Source organism: Saccopteryx bilineata, chromosome 1 (assembly GCF_036850765.1).
Source record: "Saccopteryx bilineata isolate mSacBil1 chromosome 1, mSacBil1_pri_phased_curated, whole genome shotgun sequence".
Classification (NCBI taxonomy): domain Eukaryota; kingdom Metazoa; phylum Chordata; class Mammalia; order Chiroptera; family Emballonuridae; genus Saccopteryx; species Saccopteryx bilineata.
Genome location: NC_089490.1, coordinates 227,569,171 through 227,590,673, shown reverse-complemented (window position 1 = coordinate 227,590,673; position 21,503 = coordinate 227,569,171). Strand labels below are relative to the sequence as shown.

Sequence of the window (21,503 nt, the reverse complement as noted above, 5' to 3'; positions counted from 1 at the left end):
CTAATGTTTGCATCAATGAATGGATGAATGAAGCTTATTTGACTCAGAAAAATATATATATATTTTTTTTAATTTTTTGATGGGTTTGAATTAAGAGAAGTTTAGTTTTAAAAGAAAAAACTAATCTCAATTCTTCTTAAAATTATTGCTTGGTGTATTTAATTTACCTATTTATGAGATAGCTATATGTTTCACCCAAGGAGCCATTTTTGGAAGACTTGAACAGCATTCTGAATTTGGGAAAAATACCAGACATATTTGAAAATGAGGAGCTGGACTCTCTTGTCCTGAGGATCAGATCTCTCACTGAGCAGACCAGTTATATTGAAAGTAGGCAAGCTTTACTTTCAGTCTTCCAAAAGGTACTTTTTTTTTTTCCTGTGGATTGACTTTTATTACATCATTCTGTTAAGTTTAAAGCAGACTATGTTTGTTATTCTGTACATGACTTGCAACTTGGGTAATTTCTTTAGTTTTTTAAATGAGTTTTTAAAACTAAAATAATGACTGCCATCCCTGCACACAGACACACACTACTCTTAGGCAAGCCAAAGATTAACAAGAGATGTAGGCCTCACTATCAATGGGTTAAAAAAATACTACCAGCTGGAGGTAGTAACGGATGAGACCCCACGGTGATTTCTTACACTGGGATTCCTTCCTAGCTTATGGGGTTTTCATTTTAGTCATGTTGGTAACAAGTGTGGATAAGCAAGAAACAAGATTTATTTATTTATTTTTATTTGTTTTATTCAGTGAGAGAAAGGGAGGCAGAGAGACAAGACTTCTGCAGGCATCCTGTGTGGGATCCACTGGACAAGCCCACTAGGGGGTGATGCTCTGCCCATCTGGAGCATTGCTCCGTTGCTCAGCAACCAAGCTCATGGTGCTGCCTGAGGCGAGGCCATGGAGCTCTCAGTACCTGGGCCAATTTACTTCAATTGAGCCGTGGCTGTGAAAGAGAGAGTGAGAGAGCAAGAGAGAAGCAAGAGGGGGAGGGATGGAGAAGCAGATGGGCACCTCTCCTATGTGCCCTGACTGGGAATTGAACCTAGGACATCCACACAATGGGCTGACGCTCTACCACTGAGCCAACCGGCCAGGGCAAGAAGCAAGGATTTTCAACTAGCCCTGCACTTGGCCAGGAGGTGATGGGCACAGAAAGAAATCAGTGGGGAAAAGCAGGTGAGATTCACAATGCACTCAGCAGCCAGGTGGGTATGAAAGGACCAGTTTGAAAAACAAGATGAACTAGAACGATGACCTCAGCTTTCCGTGACTTTAAGGCATAATGACTGACCAGTGGCTTAATGAACAGATGGATATGATTACCCAGACCTAAGTGTTCACTGGGGAAGTGACATAAGTCAGCTTATTTCTGGTGCCCGTTTCTGCCTCTTACGGAGTCTTTTGAAAACTAAACTGGTCAGCCCTCTATTTCTCACCAGATACTTGGTGATCTGGCACAGGAGGAAGATGCAAAAGTCCCAGAAATAGAATCCATGAGCTGGAGAGAAGAATATCACATGAATGGGTGCTTGGATTGGGTTATGTTTTAAAATGACTTGGTAGAAAGAAGGACAGCACTTATCCTGATAGCTTGTGGCCCCCCTGTGGCTTGTTACTAAGTCGATTCATCTAATAGATCGCAACAGGTAAAAAATAGAGAAGTCCCAATTTGGAATGTGGAAAATAGCGCACTCCAGAAATAAAAGATAAACCTAGAATCCCAGTTAGAAACCAATTTTAATTACATAAAATGACTTGAAGTGCCTTACAGAAATGATTTGACGCGGCATAGGGAATGAGGAAGGAATCTGTGCCCCGTGGCTGCTCCCTGCAGGAAGCCCAGGACAGCAGCAGGAGCACAGCCAGGTCTTATGGGGGGGAATGGACGCAGGCACAGGACATGGAAACTAACACTTTGCCTGGGATCTGCACAGTTCCATCAGAGGTTATACTGCTTAGCTGTAATTCTTCAGCTGTAGGAGTTGATTAATGTCTCCCTGGGGCTCTACCCATAACATTGGTCTCTGCTTCTCTCTGTATCTTTCAGCTTTAATTCATCTGACCGGGTCTCACTTTGGGTTTTTGTGCATCTTAAATGCACACTTGCCGAGAGGAAAGAGTTAAATAGATCCATCAGTATTTGATATAGGGTCCCTACTGAACAAAACTCTAGCACCAGACCCCCTCTGAAGAGTTGGTTTATACAAGGGATGTTCTGGAGTTCAGTATCTTCCCTACAGTCTATGCCAAAGGATGGGGTCACCCACAGCGGAACCATCTGCTTTCCCAGGAGAGCTCTGGGGAAATCGTCATTTCCTTTAGAAGGGCTCTAGTAGTGGCGCAGTTGCTCAGCCTCTGGTCTACTCATTAAGGAAAGAATTGTAACAAGGGTTAAATGGACTTTTCGATATAATTTTTTTTTCAGAGCAATGGGTTACATTTTAAACAACTTCAATTTTCATTCCTTTTCAGAGAGTACTTAAAAATTTGCATATTTTCATAATAATGAGTCCTACAGGACCTAACTTCCGCCAGAATTGTAGAGTATATTCTTCCATGATTAGCGCCTGCACGATCGATTGGTATGAGAAGTGGCCAGAAGAAGCCCTCCTTATTGTAGCCAACTCTTTCTTAAGAAAAAAGGTGGATTTAGAGAGCAGAGAGGTAAATATAATTTCTTAAAAAAATAACTAAGCCTGACCTGTGGTGGCGCAGTGGATAAAGCGTCAACCTGGAAATGCTGAGGTCGCCGGTTTGAAACCCTGGGCTTGCCTGGTCAAGGCACATATGGGAGTTGATGCTTCCAGCTCCTCCCCCCCCCCCCGTCTCTCTCTCCTATCTCTCTTTCTCTGTCTCTCTCCCTCTCTCTCTCCTCTCTAAAAATGAATAAATAAAATAAAATAAAATAACTAATACAAGGGAAGGTTTTCAATTTGTTAACAGAATCTGATAGTATCATATCTCTGAATAGCTATGAACCCTAAGTGGACAAAAACAGAGGCAGCTCTAGGCAAAATTATAAAATAAGTCAAATGTTTGTCTTGACTCGTGATCAATTTCTTGTCTCTTATTGCCCTGAATTCACTTTATTTTAAAGATGCCCAGATCCCTCCCTGCCTGGGGCTCATCACTTCTCTACCCCCATGGTGAACAGTAGATTTTCACAGAGGAAAACAACCTCCATTTTGCGTACCCGATCCAATGGAGGGGATGCTGCACCCTTCAGTGTGTTCCTACTAAATTTCTCTGGCGTGCCTGCAACAGCAAAACTGTAGAGAAGTGAGAGCACAGGCCGCACACAAAATTAGCTCTGAGTTTATGAGCCCTCAATAAGTGAAAGGCTTGTCTAGAGTGATCCAGCTGATGACCCCCTGAGATACGGACAAAGGAAGTGAATGCGTGGTGGCCTGAACCTCTCAGTGTGAGACCCAGAGAGGGACTTGCAACCCTACTTGTCCAAATGTTCAAGGAAAGCAAAGGCCAGAAAGGGCGGAACCAGGAATGAAATGCACCTGGCTTCAAATGACCAGGGGGTTGGCGAGCCTTGCTGGACTGGAGATGTGGAGTAAAGGTTAGGTTGTGTCTGAGTCAGAATTCTCTCCAAAGCCAAGTGAAGGGGACTCTTCTTTGGTCTCTTGTGTTGCTCACCTATGTATCTGTGTATCCTGTGAGCCCTTACATTTTGGCAGCTTTGTTTTACTCAAGGTAATTGAGTGTCCTGCTATTGATAATCTACTTTAAGAAAGATGGAAGTAGCGGAAACACAATGCACATGGCCGCTGGTAGTGGTGCCGTGAATCCTTGGATGGCTGTAGCAGCAATGAGGGATGAGCCTCGTAGAAGTCAGGCATGTCCCTGGGTCATTAGCCATATCGTTGCCTCTTCATCCCAACACTGTCCCAACAGTTAAAACTCATCTGTTCTTCCCATTCACCCAGGGCATTTTTCTACATCCCTGTACCTCAAAAAGGATAAACAATTTCAAGTTCCTCACAGTGTTCCATTCTCTTTTTTAAATGTCTATTTGGATTGCTTGCTTGTTTTTAATTCTTAAAAGAAATTATCTTTCAGAACTTAAAAGAAAAACTTGCCCCAACATGTGTCCAAATGCACAAAAGTATAAGCGACTTGAGCATGACATACTTCCAGAAAACCGGAAGGTATTATTACATTACTCCCAGGAGCTATTTGCAGTTCATGGATACATTCGCGCACATCTTGCAGTCACGCGAGAAAGAGATGCAGAAAAAGAGGTAAGACTTTAAGTCCAATTCAAGTTGTATATTTATATTTTCTAGCTGTTTATACATATATATATATATATATTTTTTTTTACATTGGTGCTTATATTTGGAAAAACAAACACAAAATAGTGAGACCAAATTTGCCTTTTTTTTTATGACAGAGACAGAGGGACAGATAGGGACAGACAGGAAGGGAGAAAGATGGGAAGCATCAATTCTTTGTTGCAGCACCTTAGTTTCTCATTGATTGCTTTCTTATATGTGCCTTGACTGAGGAGCTACAGCAGAGCAAGGACCCCTTGCTCAAGCCAGCGACCTTGGGTCCAAGCTAGTGAGCTTTTTGCTCAAGCCAGATGAGCCTGCGCTCAAGCTGGCGACCTCGGGGTCTCAAACCTGGGTTTTCTGCATCTCAGTTTGACGCTCTATCCACTGCGCCACCACCTGGTCAGGCTCACTTGTTTTTCATATGCAAAGGCTTTTTATCAAGCACCTCCTACTAGTGCAAATCCCTTGCAACAACCAATCTGTTCTCCATCTCTACAATTTTATTACTTAGGAAAGGGATAGGTATAATGCCTTTGAAATCTGTCCAAGCTGTTGCATGTATCAATAGTTTGTTTCTTTTTATTGCTAAGTACTATTCCATGGTATGGATGTTCCACGGTTTGTCTAACCATTCACCCATTGAGGGACTTGGGCTCTTTCCAGTTTAGAGTGATTATGAACAGAGCTGCTGTAAGCATCTGTGTACAGGTTTTTATGTGGATATAAATTTTCATTTCTCGAGATAAATGCCAGGAGTGTGATTGTTAGGTCATTTGGTAAATGTATGTCTTAGTTTTTTAAGAAAATGGCAAATTGTTGTTCAAAGTGGCAGTGCTATTTTACATTTTTGCCAGTGTGTGTGAGATCCAGTTTCTTTGTGTCCTTGTATTTGAAACTGTTATTATTTTTTATTTGAAATATTCTAATAAGTGTGTATTTATATAGCATTTGTGATCTTAATTGACATTTTCTAATGGCTAGTGATACTGGACATCTTTTCTTGCACTTACTTGCTATTCATATATCCTTGCTGATTTGATGTCTCTTCCCATCTTTTGCTCATTTTCTAAATGGATTGGTCAGTTTTTTTCATTGTTGAGTTTTGAGAGTTCTTTGTATATTCTAAATATCTGTCTTTTGTCAGGCATGTAGATTACAAACATTTTGTTTCAGTTGGTAGCATCTTTTCATCCTCTTAACACAGTCTCAGAGAAGAAGGTCTAATTCTGATGAAGTCCAGTCCATTGATGTTTTTCTTGTCTGAATTGTCATGTCTAAGAATTCCTCACCAAGCCCTAGTTCCTGAAGAGGTTCTCCTGTTCTTTTCTAAAAGTATCATAGTTTTATCTTTTACATTTTGAATTAATTTGTGTATAAGGTGTGAGGTGTAGGTCAAGGTTCATTTTTTGGGAAAACTTTTCTTCTTCTATTGCTTTTGCACCTTTCTCAAAAACCAGTTGACAGGACTTGTAGGTTTATTTCTGGTTCTCTATTCTGGTCCATCAATTGACACACCTGTCTCTCATGATCTTGATTACAGTCTTACAACCAGATGGCGTGATTCCACCCACTTTATTTTTCCTTTTCAAAATCATTTTCATTATCCCAGTTCATGTGCCTTTCCATATAAATTTTAGAATAAGCTTGACTATACAGAAAAAAAAATCTGACTGCGATTTTGATAGGAATTGCATTGAACGCATATATCAGTTTGGGGAGAATTGACATGTTTACTGTGTTGCCTTCCAATCATGAACACAGTATATCTTGCTTTGCTAGCATTTGTTATATATTATACCTCTTAATACCTTTCTTTCCCCTTTAGGAATCGTTTGCATATGGGTCTATCCAAGCTCCTGGAAGCAACCGCCCTAGTTACAGCCATGCAGGAGGAGCTCCTGATTCTTGGCCCTCAGATAGAACAGAAAACAAAGGTATATTTCATTTGAAATCTTATTTTAGATTTTGCAGTTTAATCTGGAACAGTGTTTGAAAGCTGAGGCTCTGGTACTTGACAGACCGAGGTTACAGTTCTTGCTTTGTTACCATACAGCTGAGCAATCTGTCTTAGTTTCAGTTTTCTTAACTGTGAAATGAGGGCAACAATAATAGCAAAATATTAATAGCATTATTTTTGAATACTTAAACGTGTGATGACAAGTATACAGCTAATTGTAAAATCTCACATAGAAGCATGCCATTGTTAGTTAAATCTATCTGAAATGTTTTGTGGTAACTTGCAAGCTGCCAAGTATTTCAAAAATCATTACTTATTATTCTTTATGTGTATTTATGAAATGATATTAATGATAGCTATCTTTGTCAGTCGAGTAAACAAATATATTTCAAGCTGATGTTGATCAATTTTATAATTAAATGAGCTATTTGAATTTCTCTTTTAAAAGAAGATATTATGTCTCTTAAAAGTCATGCTAAGAATTGTTTGGTTCATTAGGAAAAAGAAATGTTAATGGAAAAACTACAGAAAGATTCACAAGTAGTTGAGAAAGTTCAGATGCTTGTTAAACAGGATGAAGAAATTATGGCAGAAGAAATAAGAATTGTGGAAAATTATGCTCAGGTAAAATTAAAGTATAATAAAAAGAATCATTTGGAGATTTGCAAAATTATTCCCTAATCCCCAAATTTAAAAGGTCAGGCTGGCTACTCTTGAATATATAGTGCTCCAACTTTGGATATTTTTAATGTTTATGCCAACAAATATTTATGGAGTACCTACTACATATAAGATACTCTAAATGAAAATAGAGAATACAATGACACAGGGTCCTTGTCCTTGAGAAACCTAGAATCCTAGGAAGAGATACGTCACCCCATTCTTCTGGTTACAATGAACAGAAACTCATTCCAGTCATGTTAAAAATTCATGTGGCCTGCAAGGGGAACATCTGCAGAAAACAAAGCAGTTCTTCTAAGGGCTGTCTCATTGGTGTGTGTCACTTTTCTTATTGACTGAATAATTCTCTCTTCTTTTTTTTTTTTTTTTTTTTTTTGTATTTTTCTGAAGCTGGAAACAGGGAGAGACAGTCAGACAGACTCCCGCGACCAGAGCCACTCTAGCGCCTGGGGCAGAGGCCAAGGAGCCATCCCCAGTGCCCGGGCCATCTTTGCTCCAATGGAGCCTTGGCTGCGGGAGGGGAAGAGAGAGACAGAGAGGAAGGAGGGAGTGGGGGTGGAGAAGCAAATGGGCGCTTCTCCTATGTGCCCTGGCCGGGAATCGAACCCGGGTCCCCCGCACGCCATGCCAACACTCTACCGCTGAGCCAACCGGCCAGGGCAATAATTCTCTCTCTTTAAAACTGGCCAATCCCCCTCCAAACACTCTTGTCAGGAACCAACCTGGTGTAGCAAATAACCACCTGCTCAGCCCTGGTCTGATCAGTGATCTGTCCTGCTCAGAGGAGTAGAGAGTGAAGTTTCCTTTGTCTTTCATATGCAAAGGTTTTTTATCAAGCAGCTCCATCAATTAAAATACAGAGATATACATAAACCTATACTCCCAATATGTGTATAATTATTTACTTATAAATTACATACACAAGCTACTATCATTAGCTAATATCCCAAACCACAGTAAGTACCCAGGGCCATAGCATTTCAAGATTTCTTGCACAGTGATTGTGAATATGTATTTCAAAGTCCTTATGATAATTTCCAAATTTTCTGGCTGGCTTCTTGTCAGATGTGATTAGATCATCATTGCTTTTACCGTTAGAATATAGCTGAAGAAGAGTTCATACCAGGAATGAGAGAAGCATTAGCTTGCCTTTTCCTCATTTTTCCCTGGTACTTCCATTATTATGAGCATTATCTGTGATCCAGGGTTTCTTTCAGAAACCTTTCTAAGCTGCCTGTCCATGTTTTAAGGGTTAATTGACTTCAGGTAGCTAACATAATAGGCACATAATCTTACTTGGACACGAGTGAACTGGAAGACTTCCTGGTGTGCTGAGTGTTTAGGAAATGGGGAAGCCACCACTGCCAGCCCTCCAACGTGTGGGACTTGCCCTCCTCCCTTAAGATGAATGTGAGTGTCACACTGAGTTACCCATAACCTCATGAAAGGGCCACTGTTAACTAATATATTAAGTGTATGTACAGCTTAATTTCAGTCTTTAATTTTTTAGGCCAAAAGAAAGTAGATATAGAGGAATTAATGGGAGGGGCATTTTTGTTTGTTGGGGGGGTTGTTTTGTTTGCCACATTATGGGCTCAGTGGCAACCTGAAGCTTATACAATTTTGAGGCCATATTTTAAAAGAAAGAATACAAAATTACTAGTTCAGTTGGACACAGAGTGACTGTAGAAAAATTAACAAAGTCAAATAAAATACAAAATTTCAAAACTATTATAAACATCACAAAATCTAGAAAAATTAATGATAATATTTAGTAATTAACTGCCTTACACACCCCATAAGACATTTTTCCTGTAATTTTTTCACCGCCTATTTTGTGCTGTTCCACATGATAATGGATTTGTAATATCACTTCCTACAGAACCTTAGTATAGTTGATCAAAACGTGTTTTTCATTTTGGTAGTTTAGAAAAGTTTCTTTCAACTTCAGAACTCATCATTGATAATGTCATGAAAATTTATTTTTTATTCAGTGAGAGGAGGGGAGGCAGAGAGACTCCAGAATGTGCCCCAACTGGGATCCACTCAGCAAGCCCACTAGGGGGTGATGCTCTGCCCATCTGGGGTATTGCTCTGTTGCTCAACAACAGAGCTCTTCTTAGCACCTGAAGTGGAGGCCATGGAGCTATCCTCAGTACCAGGGGACAATTTGCTCCAATTGCACCATTGCTACAGGAGGGGAAGAAAGAGAGAGAAGAAAGAGGAGGAGGGGTGGACAAGCACCCCTCTCCTGTGTGCCCTGACCAGGAATTGAACCTGGAACATCCACACACCATGCTGACACTCTACCACTGAGCCAACCGGCCAGGACCTATGTCATGAACATTTTTATCAGTATTGCTGTCAAATTTGGTATAAGTTGCATGGCATTTCAAGATTTCTTGTGTAATGATTAATTTTAAATACTCTCTGAATGGGGGACATTCATTAACCAGCTTTCCACCAATATGTTTATTATAGATGTGTTTCCTGATATTTATATTTTTATTAATGTGGATATTTCTTGCAAACTCAGCCAAAACCTTGAATTTTATCCCATGAGATCATGTGACACATTCTTTATTAATTGGTTTATTAAACAGACCAAGAACCAGATCATTACTTCTGTCCTAAATTTGTTTATCCACAATATATTATTGCTTTTAGTATGGTCTGAAAATTGTTATTACATCTTGCTCCTAATATCAAGATTATTTCTGCATCCCAGTCCGACACTCCATCCACTGCACCACTGCCTGGTCAGGCATATCAAGATTATTTCTATTCATTTTAACACGCAATCACTTTTGTTTAACATTCCAAAAAATTTTTGTCTTGATTATTTATTTGTAAGTAACAATTAAAATTATAAAACACTTTCTCTTATATCTATATATAAGGAATGTAATTTCTCAATTATTTTATTGAGACATTCCAAAACATTTTGATTATTACCAAAAAAACCCCAAGGATTTCAAAGAACTTATTTTGCACAACTCCCATCAAAAAAGGAGAAAATATATATGCTGCGTTGTCGAACATCCTCATGAAGGACTGAACTTCCGTTTTGTGTAGGTATCAATGGAAATCTAGTGTACTTACAGTTTTCTGCACCAAGTTCTCCACAAACCAGATTCTGGGCCCTTATATTGTAAACATTGTTTCTCCTCCACCACTCACATACTCCTGGGGCAGGGCACTGTAGTACAGGTTTCTATCATGATGTGACCCCTGGACCTGCACCTTAGTGTCACATCCCCAGGACAGTTGGGATGTTTTTTGACATTATTTCTAAAAGTCATTCCTATTTGAGATAGCTTGCAACAATTTATCCAGAGAGTGACTGAGCAATATAAATACAGGGTGGGGCAAAAGTAGGTTTACAGCTGTTTGTATGGAAAATAATACAATAGTAAATAATACCACAAGAAAAATTGGTCTTAACTGATTGCGGTTAAAATGTCTTCATTTTGCAAGCCTAACAAAAACACAGCATCCGCAAACATATTAGCAGGGCTTCCTTTGTCAGAGGCCTCGAAGGGGCCTGTGCAAGGGAGGGCTCTTCAGCGTAAATTCATTAGCATTAGAGTAATTCCGCCTTTCACAGAACCGCTCTTCAAAAGAACAATGTTAACACTACGCTGAGTCTAACAGAGAGGGCGGAAACCACTGTGTTTTTGCTTCTCACCGATAACTTCTCATTGGGGATTGACTGCAGTTCGTACTATAACACACACCTACAACAGTATAAACATGTGTATGTACCTACGTCATGCAGATGCATAAGTTATGGGCGTTGTCAAAATGTCAGATGATAATTTTCGAGTTCAAAGTATAAACATGTTAAATACGCAGTGATATTCATTCATGTGCATTTGGGGGCTTCTCACTTGGTTGCAGACAACGGCCAATGAACTGAAGAGCGTCCTGCCAGTGGTGGACAAGGCCATCATGGCCCTGAATGCCCTGGATAAAGCAGATGTCTCTGAACTGAGGTGAGTAGGCACTGAATAAAGAAGCAGCACGTGGCAGAAGTAACTAAGTCTAAATTCCATTTTCAGCCATCTTGGTTTCTTTACATTTTTTATTTGTGTGATATAGCCTGTATCTAATCAATGTTAGGATGCCATCAGTTGTAAGGCCTATCAGTATTTTATGTAGCTTTAGGAAAGAAAAAATACTACCAAGTAAACTTATATTATGTACCTGTGGTTATAAACGGGCCTAGCCTCAAAGATGTAAAACTGCACACCTGAGAACTGATAAAATACTGTAGTGCCTAGACTACAAAGAAAAGCCCAGTGATTATATTAATGCCTGACCTGCGGTTCCCAAAATATGAGGACAGTGTGCACTGCTGTTAGGCCGGTTTCCCAATGCAGAGCGCTTGGGATCTCTGGGGAATGCATGTCTGGGGCTGCACTGCTGGCCGTTGCTACCAGGTGTCACTATGGGAAGCACTTCTGCTCTTTCTCAAACCTAATCTCCCCAGTGTGCAAAAAAAACAACAAAAGAGATATTCCTAAGAAAATACAAGAAGAAATGAAATACTTTAAGGTACAAAGATTTTTAACTTAATGGTTCTAATTTGAAACCTTGGATGAGATAATTTTTAACCTGAGCTCTCCAATCCAACCCAACAAACAATGAGCATTTGCCTGCCATATCTCAGAATGTTTGGAGTTTTTTTATTCTTTAGAGAAAATAGTATTTTAATTAAAGATGGAGATATACGAAACAAATGTACTATGATATTTATAACACATTATTCACTCTGGGGATGAGAATAGAATATGACAAAAGGGTTTTTTTCTTAACCAATATATTTTCATAGGGGGAGCAATGTTGAAATTACTCCACCTAACCTTGAAAAACAAAGGCACAAAGACAAGAGGAAAAGAACATGTTCTCGACTTCTTTTTTCTTTCCACCTCATTCATATGCATTCCTTTGTGTGCATTCATGCATTCAGTCATTAAGCACATGTACCAAGTATACATGGATGTGCCCTCCCGGCCCCGTTCCAGGTGCAGAGGTCACAGCACTTGACAGAAGCAGAGAACTGAATGGCACTAGGAAGGGATCTAGAGGAGGTAGGAGTATTCTGAGCAAGAGAAATGGAAAGCACAGAGTCTTCAGGCAGAAATGTGTTGATGGGTTTCAGGAGTTGCAGAAGACCATGATGGCTGACGCTCAATGAGCCAGAAGGGGCGTCAGGAGATTATATCTGAGAAGTGGCTGGCCCAGCCCTTCCCCAGCACTGCCCACTCTGTACCTCATGACTTTGTTCCAGAAGTTCAATTCTCTGACTTTTCTTGGGCAGAGAGTCCCAAGCAGAGACCAGCTCAAGTGCCCTGATTTCTGAGGGGAGGTGTATTGTAGTGGTTTTGAGCACATGGGCTCTGGTACCAAGCTCCCGGGGTTGGAATCCTAGCGCTGCCCCTTTCTAGTTGTGTAAAACTGTCTGTGCCTCAGCTTCCCTTTTATGCAACTGGGCTAATCACAGATGTTGAGAGGATTGGATGAGGTAGAATATGTAAAGTGCTTAGAATAGCATCTCACATAAGGCAAGTGCTAATCAAAGTGACTTTAAGACTAAGAAATTGTACATATAAAACTGGCTGTTACCTTACTTCTTTGAGGAAGTCTATCTGATTTTTATTTAGGGGAGACTCATTAGCCTGGATAGACCTCTCCCTTTTGTTCCAAGTCCCAAATGCTGCACAGCAACATTGTCCTCCTGGCTTTTCACTGAAACTTACTTCATGTGAATGTTTTTCTGCCCTCTGGGCTTCCGTAGTGTCACCCTCTCATCAGCACTATAGTGCATGTCCCTGATTAGGACGCAGCTAAGAGGCAGTTTCCAGTGTTCCAATAAAGTACATTATTAATAACTGGAGAGACTAATTACCGTCTACCCCAACTCTGTTGTACCAGTGATCTTTATGGTAGGAATTTTAGATCAGTATGAAGAAAATTCAAAGGATGTGTAGAAGGGGGGGTTATACCTTATGGTACCTCATAAGAGTAGGGTTGAGCCTCAGATACCTTCCCCTTAATACACACACACACACACACACACCTGCACACACATGTACAATGTCTCTGTCAAGTAGTCATCAGGAAGTCCACACTGGGATGAAATAGGAGATTCCTATTTTAAAGAACTCAAAAGAGAACCATTTGATAATGAAATGAATTAATCTCTGCGATGTTCCACCCAGTTAAGTTTTAGGCATTTCATCTTCCTAAAACAAAGAAACTCACATCCAAGTTTTTAAAAGATACCTGTTAATGAAACAAGCTGTATATTGACAGATAGTTCTCCTTATCAAAGTATTTGTTAAAAACCTGCATGTACCATCTCTGAGATGGTTGACAGGGTGCACTTGGTCTTAAGCGTGAGGTTGACTAGATTCTCCGTCCGTTACAGAGTGTACACACGCCCTCCTTTCCTCGTGCTGACCGTCATGAATGCAGTTTGTATCCTTCTGCAAAAGAAACCTAACTGGGCAACGGCGAAGCTACTTCTGTCAGAGACTGGTTTCCTAAAAAAACTGATTAACCTCGACAAGGACAGAATACCTCAGAAGGTAAAAAGCTGACTGCTAACGAATGCATAATTGATACATCTGTATGTATAAGCTAGAAGAGTCAAATGGAAGTATTTAAACTAGACTTTTGCATTAGAATTGAGAGACAATGGTGAGAGTTAAAAGATCAGAGTGCAAGCTGCATCTCTGAACATAATAGATTTTCTGGAAGTGCCCGGGAAAAGCAGTATGATACTGAAATAAAAAAAATGTCATATCTCAGAATCTTTTTTTAAATTTTTATTTAGAAAATTAAATTTAATAGGGCAATATTGATCAATAAAAGTACATAGGTTTCAGGTAAACATTACTATAGCATTTGAGCTGTTGATTATGTTGTATACCCATCACCTGAAGCCAAATCATTTTCCATCACCATATATTTGTCCCTCTTTAAACCCTTACCATCACCCCCTCTGCATAACTCCCTCCCCCTCCTGCCACTTCACTTTTATCTATGTCCATCAGTCTCAGTTTTGTATCCCACATATATGTGACATCATACAGTTCTTAGCTTTCTCTGATTTACTTAATTCACTCATTATAACGTTCTCAAGGTCCATCCACGTTGTTGTAAATGGCAATATGTCATCATTTCTTATGGTTGAGTAATAGTCCATAGAATCATTTAAATAATAAAAATTGAGAAGAGGCCAATAGTGGAAGGAAGTCTTTCTGGATGGATTGAATTACATTATGAAAAGTGCCATCAGTGGATAAATGTCTGAGATGTTTTTGAGATATAATTGACATATAATATTGTATTAGTTTAAGGTACACAGCATAATGATTCAGTGTTTGTATATATATTGCAAAATGATCACCACAGTAAATCACCATGTGGTTTTATTATTTTTTTCTTGTGATGCTAACTTTTAAGATCTACTCCCTTAGCAACTTCCTAATATTCGCAAAATGGTTCTGTCCTTTCAGTCAAGAGAGAAAATCCTAGTTGGAAAGAAAGGGAGAAGAAGTTTAAGACAGATTTTATTCTGACTATGGCTCCAAAAAAGTAGACAAGAAATACTGTACTGCTCACGAAAATTAGGGAATATTTTATAGCTTCATATTCATTTGGAAATATCCCCTAATTTTTGTAAGAAGTATATATATATATACTGCCTCTAAGCCAGGTTGTACTGTTTAGATGAAATGATCTATATCTATAGGCATGTGACACAAATAAGCCAGAGAATGTCCTCAGTGTGCCCCAATATGCCCCAGGCCACACACACCATCATCTACTGCCTAGACCTTTGATTAGGTACTGTGCCTGGCAGAACCCCCCTGGGGGGCAGGTGGAGGATGGTATTTCCAGTCACCTCACACCTGAGAGACTCCAGACCTCCATGCACACCAGATTTTTCAAAGCTGGAGAAAGTTAACCTGTTTTATTTTTAAGTGGAGTTCCTTTTGTAAAAACTAGAGCAAAGCTACTATAATAACAATTGCAATAACAAGATGTTTACACAGTCATTGGTACTAGAGACAATTTTTTACCTGGATATGTGTCTTTTATTGTGCTGTTGAGAATAGTGGGTATGTCTTACATGAAATAAAATTGCATTCTAATGTAGATTGGGGGAAACTTCAGATCAATAATATTTCTTTCTTGTGTAATATATGAACTGTATTCTCTCTAGGTTTTCGTGAAGCTGAAAAAAATTTTATCCTTACCTGATTTCAACCCCAACAAGGTTGCTCTGGTGTCTGTCGCTTGCTGCTCTATATGCCAGTGGGTCATAGCTCTGAATAACTACAACGAAGTACAGAAGGTATGCTCCTTCCTCCGGAATAGCTAAAACAGCTTGGAAGTGACGCACCATAGTGATTAAATATCCAGAAGTAACTTTTATTTAACAAATACTCACATGAACTTCTCTGGGAAGAATACCTAATGCTAAATACTCTACTCAAGCATATTCTACTAACTCACACAGACATCTAGTGCTCCTATCTAATTCTTTTATTTCTGGTAATTATGCTAGTGTTTGATTTGTTCATTTTTATATGCTTGGCCATTTTTAACTACTTTATATTTCTTTTATACACATCAATCCAGGGAAGTTCATTTTAAGAGGTGACACTTATAAATATCTTTTAGACATTTTAAAAAGTGAACTTGACTTTTTTTTAATGCTGAAATGTTGTGACGTTCCTTTTAAGGTGGTAGGTCCTAAACAAATCCAAGTTGCTGAGGCTCAAAATGTTCTAAAAGCTGCACGACAAAGGCTGGCTGAAAAGCAAAGAGGTTTACAGCTGGTAAGGAATTCTTTTACTTGTTAAACTGTCCACCCCTTTGTGAACTAGAAGCAAACATCAGGAAAAAGTCCTGATCTCAGTCGAGTTTATCAGTCTAAAATAAAATGGGGATTATCATAAAGATAATAAGAGCTTATGATTAAGTAAATACTATAAATATAAGATCTAAACACCTGCCACATAATGAAACACTCAGTAATATTATTAATATGATGTCAGTAATATATTAACATTTTACCAAATTTCTCCGAGGAGATATGTATAACTTTAATCTACCAAGGATTTACTCAGTATCAATCCATGGTCTTAAAAAACTGCTTACCCTGTTTATATCGATTATTCTGTTGCTTTGTAAAGACCTGGTTATTCCTTAAATGCCTTTGTTTGAAATTAAAATAGAGTATCATTATGAGAACTAGAACTGGAATTGAGATCATCAGTCCCTGTCACATGCCTTTGGAGAGTGGATCAAGTCCTCAGAGATGGCAATCCAGCAGGCAGATTCAGCCCATTGACATCTTCTATTTGGCCTACACAGTCTCTTCTTCCTAAGCCCTGCAGTTTGGTGTAGTTTTGTCAAAATGTTTAAATATGGGGTTTTGTTTAAAATCTGAATTCCTATGTTCTCTTGAAAATGGAAGATCCGGCAACCCTGGGCTAGTATTCCCTTGGCTATAAGAGCTAAGCCTACTCCAAATAGTTCTGATGCCTGCCTGGCATCTGTGGGCATTTCCTGCAAACTCAGATATAGAAAAAGTATTGGACATTATTGAAGGTATTTTCACTTTTGGTATTTACTCAGTTCCCCTGACATTCGCAATCTTTGTATGTGTGTGTTTTTAGTATTTTTATGTATTTATTCAGCAAGTGTTTGTTTATAATATTGTTCTTTTGGTTGTGTTATTATTAAATAGTAGCCTAGAAAATGACGAATTGTAAATTCCAGTCAGAACCTTAAACACTCATACTCGACACTCCCTCTAGTGCTCGACCACAGGCTTTGTGAGAAGTTTCTATTTTAACTGACAACTTAGTGTATTTAAAATGTGTATTTTGCCTGACCTGTGGTGGCGCAGTGGATAAAGCGTCGACCTGGAAATGCTGAGGTCGCCGGTTCAAAACCCTGGGCTTGCCTGGTCAAGGCACATATGGGAGTTGATGCTTCCAGCTCCTCCCCCTTCTCTCTCTCTGTTTCTCTCTCTCCCTCTCTCTTTTCTGTAAAAAAAATGAATAAATAAAATTAAAAAAAAAAAACTTAAAATAAAAAAAAAAAGAAAAGAAGTAAAATGTGTATTTTTACTTGTTTTTTGTATTTTTCTGAAGTGAGAAGCAGAGAGGCAGAGAGACAGACTCCTGCATGCGCCTGACCAGGATCTACCCAGCATGCCCAATAGGGGGCGATGCTCTGCCCCTCTGGGGCATTGCTCCGTTGCAGCCAGAGCCATTCTAGCACCTGAGGCGGAGGCCATGGAGCCATCTTCAGTGCCTGGGCCAACTTTGCTCCAATGGAGCCTTACCTGTGGGAGGGGAAGAGAGAAAGAGAAAGGAGAGGGGGAAGGGTGGAGAAGCAGACAAGCACTTCTCCTGTGTGCCTTGACCAGGAATCAAACCCGGGACATCCACACGCCAGGCTGACACTCTACTGCTGAGCCAATTGGCCACGGCCTTTTGTGCTTGTATTTTTTAAATTGAGTATAATAAGGAACTCCACTGTTGATAAGACTTCTGTTGAGGTTTTCTCACTCAGCTGTGTTCTGCCTCCCATTTTAAAAATAGGTCTTTTGTTCACCTAGACCAGGGGTCTCAAACTCGCGGCCCGCGGGCCGCAGACTGGCCCGCAGACTAATCCATGAAGTTTGATTAGTCTGCGGGCTGCACAAAATTGGTGGGCGGGCCGCGAGTTTGAGACCCCTGACCTATACCCTGTTATAAAAAAACATTTCTGAAAAAATCTAGGGAGTTTGGGCAGAAATAGGCAATGCCAGAATGTACTATATTATATATATATGCATTCATTAAAAATATTCCTTTGGGGGGACACAGTGCCTGGCATCATAGAAATGTCATGTGTTTAATCGAATCAGCAAGTCCTACTTTAATATTTAAACAACTCACTGGTCATGGGAAGAGTGTTCTCGGAGTAACCAAAATGGGTATGAGTGAGCAAATAAACAAAAACAACATAATGTAAAAAAGAGTAAACAAGTGAATAATTATGGGTGAACCAGGAATAAGAGCAGGCATGCCAAAAGTAGCTAATATGTATATTTTTTGTAAAAATCAGATATTTTCATCAGGGTAACATCTTAAAAATAGGAAGAGAAATTATATACAAATCGCAAATTGCATTCAATAAACATGATTTAGTATATACGATTCTGTACAATTATGGGTTCAAGTCTCGGTGCTAAACCCTTTCTTCCAAGACTTTGAGAAGACATGAAAATCTTTCAAAAATATAAATAACAATATAAGGATAATAAAGACTACAAGATCACCCAGGAGATAACATTGGGCAATGTATATATAAGTACTTCTCAGATGAGTATTATAGACAGCAAGCATATTGGTGTGAGTTTGACAAGACTGAATTTCATTACAGCTGGAGGTTGCTAAGGTTTTTAAAGAATTCCTAGTATTTGTATCCTTTTAAGGGAGGAGTTTAGGTATAAGGGAAGGTATGAACCAAAACCCAGAGGTGAGAAAATACAAGAAATGTTTAGGAGATATGGACAAACCAATCTGGCTCAAGTATATAATATTACTCAAAAGAAGATGAAATTGGGAAAGAAGGTTAGGGTCAGATTGTGGAGAATTTTTGTTGGCAGGGCCAAATCTTTGGACTATGTGTCCTTAGGCAGTCATTCCTGTAGGAATTCACCAAATGTTTTTGAGCAAGGTTATTATCAAGATCAGTGGTAATTTAAGAAAATTTATCAGCTATTCATGAAAATGTTTCCTACTAGGAGCATAGGGATGATTTAATAGTCAATTCATTCTACTAGCATAACTTCAAAATTCATTCGTTCCTCTGGGTTGGTCAGTGAATATCTGGGATGAAAAAGTTAAATCATTTGTCTTAGAGAAGTAACTTGAATATGATATAAAATTTTCTGTATGAAAAATAAAGCTGAAAATGATGAAACTTTAACTACTAAGAATATAAGAAAACCTATTAAGGAAGATGGCATTTAATTTTTAATTTTAGTAATATATTTATTTAGACCAATATATCCAAAATAATATATTTTTCAACATACAATTAATATAAAAATTGAAATTCTTTTTTGTATTAAGTTTTTAAAATTTAATAGATACTTTATACCTAAGGAATCTCTCCATTTAGACTAGCCAAGTTTTTTTAATTAAATTTATTGGGGTGATTCTGGTTAGATTACATAAGTGTACATCTCTGTGGTGATCTGTATATTGTATTGTGTGCCCACTGCCCGAAGTCAAATCTTTTTTTTTTTTTTTTGTATTTTTCTGAAGTGAGAAGCAGGGAGGCAGAGAGACAGACTCCCACATGCACCTGACCAGAATCTACCTGGCTTGCCCACTAGGGGGCGATGTTATGCCTATCTGGGCTGTTGCTTTGTTACAACCAGAGCCATTCTAGCACCTGAGGCAGAGGCCATGGAGCCACCCTCAGTGCCCAGGCCAACTTTGCTCCAATGGCTGCGGGAGGGGAAGAGATAGAGGAAGGAGAGGGGGAAGGGTGGAGAAGCAGATGGTGCTTCTCCTGTGTTCCCTGGCTGGGAATTGAACCCTGGACATCCACACGCCAGGCTGACACTCTACCACTGAGCCAACTGGCCAAGGCCTCAAATCATTTTTCGTCACCATATATTCAATATTTGGTCCCCATTACCCTTTACTACTTCTCACCCCTTCCCTCTGGTAACCACCATACTATTGTCTGTGTCTATGAGTTTCAGTTTTCATCCCACATATGAGTGAAATCATATGGTTCTTAGCTTTTTCTGACTGACTTATTGTGCTTAGCATGATTTTCTCAAGGTACATCCATGTTGTCACAAATGGCAATATTTTGTCTTTTCTTATGGCTGTATAGTATTCCATTGTATATATGTACCACATCTTCTTTATCCAATCCTCTATTGAAGGTCACTGGGTTGTTTCCATGTCTTGGATACCATAAACAATGCTGCAATGAACATAGGGGTGCATATATCTTTAAGAGTAAATATTTTTGAGTTTTGGGGGTAGATAACTAGAATAAGGATTGCTGGATCATATGGTAACTGTTTTCTTAATTTTTTGAGGAACCTCCATACTCTTTTCCATAGTGACTGCACCGGTTTACATTCTCACCATCAGTGAATGAGGGTTCCTTTTTCTTCACAGCCTTTTTAAAGCTTGTTATTACTTGTCTTGTTGATAATAGTCATTATAATAGATGTAAGATAGTATCTCATTGTAGTTTTGATTTGTATTTTTCTTATAGCTAGTGACGTTGAGCATGTTTTCATATATCTGTTGGCCATTTTTATGTCTTCTTGGGAGAAGGGTCTGTTCAGGTCCTCTGCAGATTTTTTAATTGGATTGTTCATTTGGTGTTGAGTTGTATGAGTTCTTTATACACTTTGGATATTAAACCCTTGTCAGAGCTGTTGTTTGCAAGTATCTTCTCCCATTCAGTTGGTTGCCTATTTTGTTGGTGCTTTCTTTTGCTGTGCAGAAGCTTTTTAGTTTGTTATAGTCCTATATATTTACTTTTGCCTTTATTTCCCTTTCCTTTGGGGTCAAATTCATAAAATCTTCTCTACAAGCAAGGTCCATAAGTTTTTGTCTATGTACTTTATTGAAGATGGCATTAAAAAAAAACAAATGTTAATATTAAGGGCTCCTTCATTTAATTACTATGATATAAATTTTCTTTTTTTAATTCAGTGAGAGGAGCGGAGGCAGAGAGAGACAGACTCCTGCATGAACCTCGACAGGGATCCACCCAACAAGCCCACTAGGGGGCGATGCTTTGCCCACCTGAGGCATTGCTCCATTGCTTAGCAACCAAGCTCTTCTTAGCACCTGAAGCAGAGGCCATGGAGCCATCCTCAGTGCCCGGGGGTCAACTCACTCCAATCAAACCATGGCTGCAGGATGGGAAGAGAGAGAGAGAGAAATGAGAGGGGGAGGGGTAAAGAAGCAGATGGGTGCCTCTCCTTTGCGCCCTTACCAGGAATCAAACCTGGGACATCCACACGCCGGGCAGACACTCTACCACTGAGCCAACCAGCCAGAGCCAATGTACATTTTCATTGGTAATATAATTTCTCTTTCCTGGAAGATTTTCAAGGATATGAAAATGAAGTGGTTACAATTATATTTATATAAATATAAATGAACTTTTTAGGTAAAATGAAAGGAATATTTGTCTCATTAATAAATTGTCTTACAGGTTGAAGAACACTTGCTGTTTTTGCAGGCAGCCTACAAAGATATTATTGCTGAAAAAGATGCATTAGCAAATCGAAGACAACTAGACAGCAGGCGCTTGCAGGTTGCAACTGTTTTACTAACTGCTCTGGAAGATGAGAAGGTATGCCTTTCTTTTATTTTATATCTCATCCACTGATTTCTGAAGAGCTTGACAAACCTCAAGTTGTTATTTTTGCTGAAGGTTATATGTAGATCGCCTAAAACTGTCTTACGGTTCATTTTCTTACTGAGATGAGTAGACAGCTCTAT

General features: G+C 39.2%; 1 protein-coding gene across 1 annotated transcript in view; it reads left to right on the top strand.

Annotated features, from left to right (window-relative positions):
* DNAH14 (dynein axonemal heavy chain 14) overlaps positions 1–21,503 on the top strand; it is a 207,252-nt gene that overhangs the window by 152,205 nt on the left and 33,544 nt on the right. The window contains exons 55-64 of the mRNA XM_066252726.1: positions 201–362; positions 2,482–2,673; positions 4,081–4,262; positions 6,124–6,232; positions 6,754–6,879; positions 10,837–10,931; positions 13,370–13,529; positions 15,173–15,304; positions 15,696–15,791; positions 21,214–21,354. Coding sequence (XP_066108823.1) covers positions 201–362; positions 2,482–2,673; positions 4,081–4,262; positions 6,124–6,232; positions 6,754–6,879; positions 10,837–10,931; positions 13,370–13,529; positions 15,173–15,304; positions 15,696–15,791; positions 21,214–21,354 — 1,395 coding nt within the window. The remainder of the gene's footprint in view (positions 1–200; positions 363–2,481; positions 2,674–4,080; positions 4,263–6,123; positions 6,233–6,753; positions 6,880–10,836; positions 10,932–13,369; positions 13,530–15,172; positions 15,305–15,695; positions 15,792–21,213; positions 21,355–21,503) is intronic.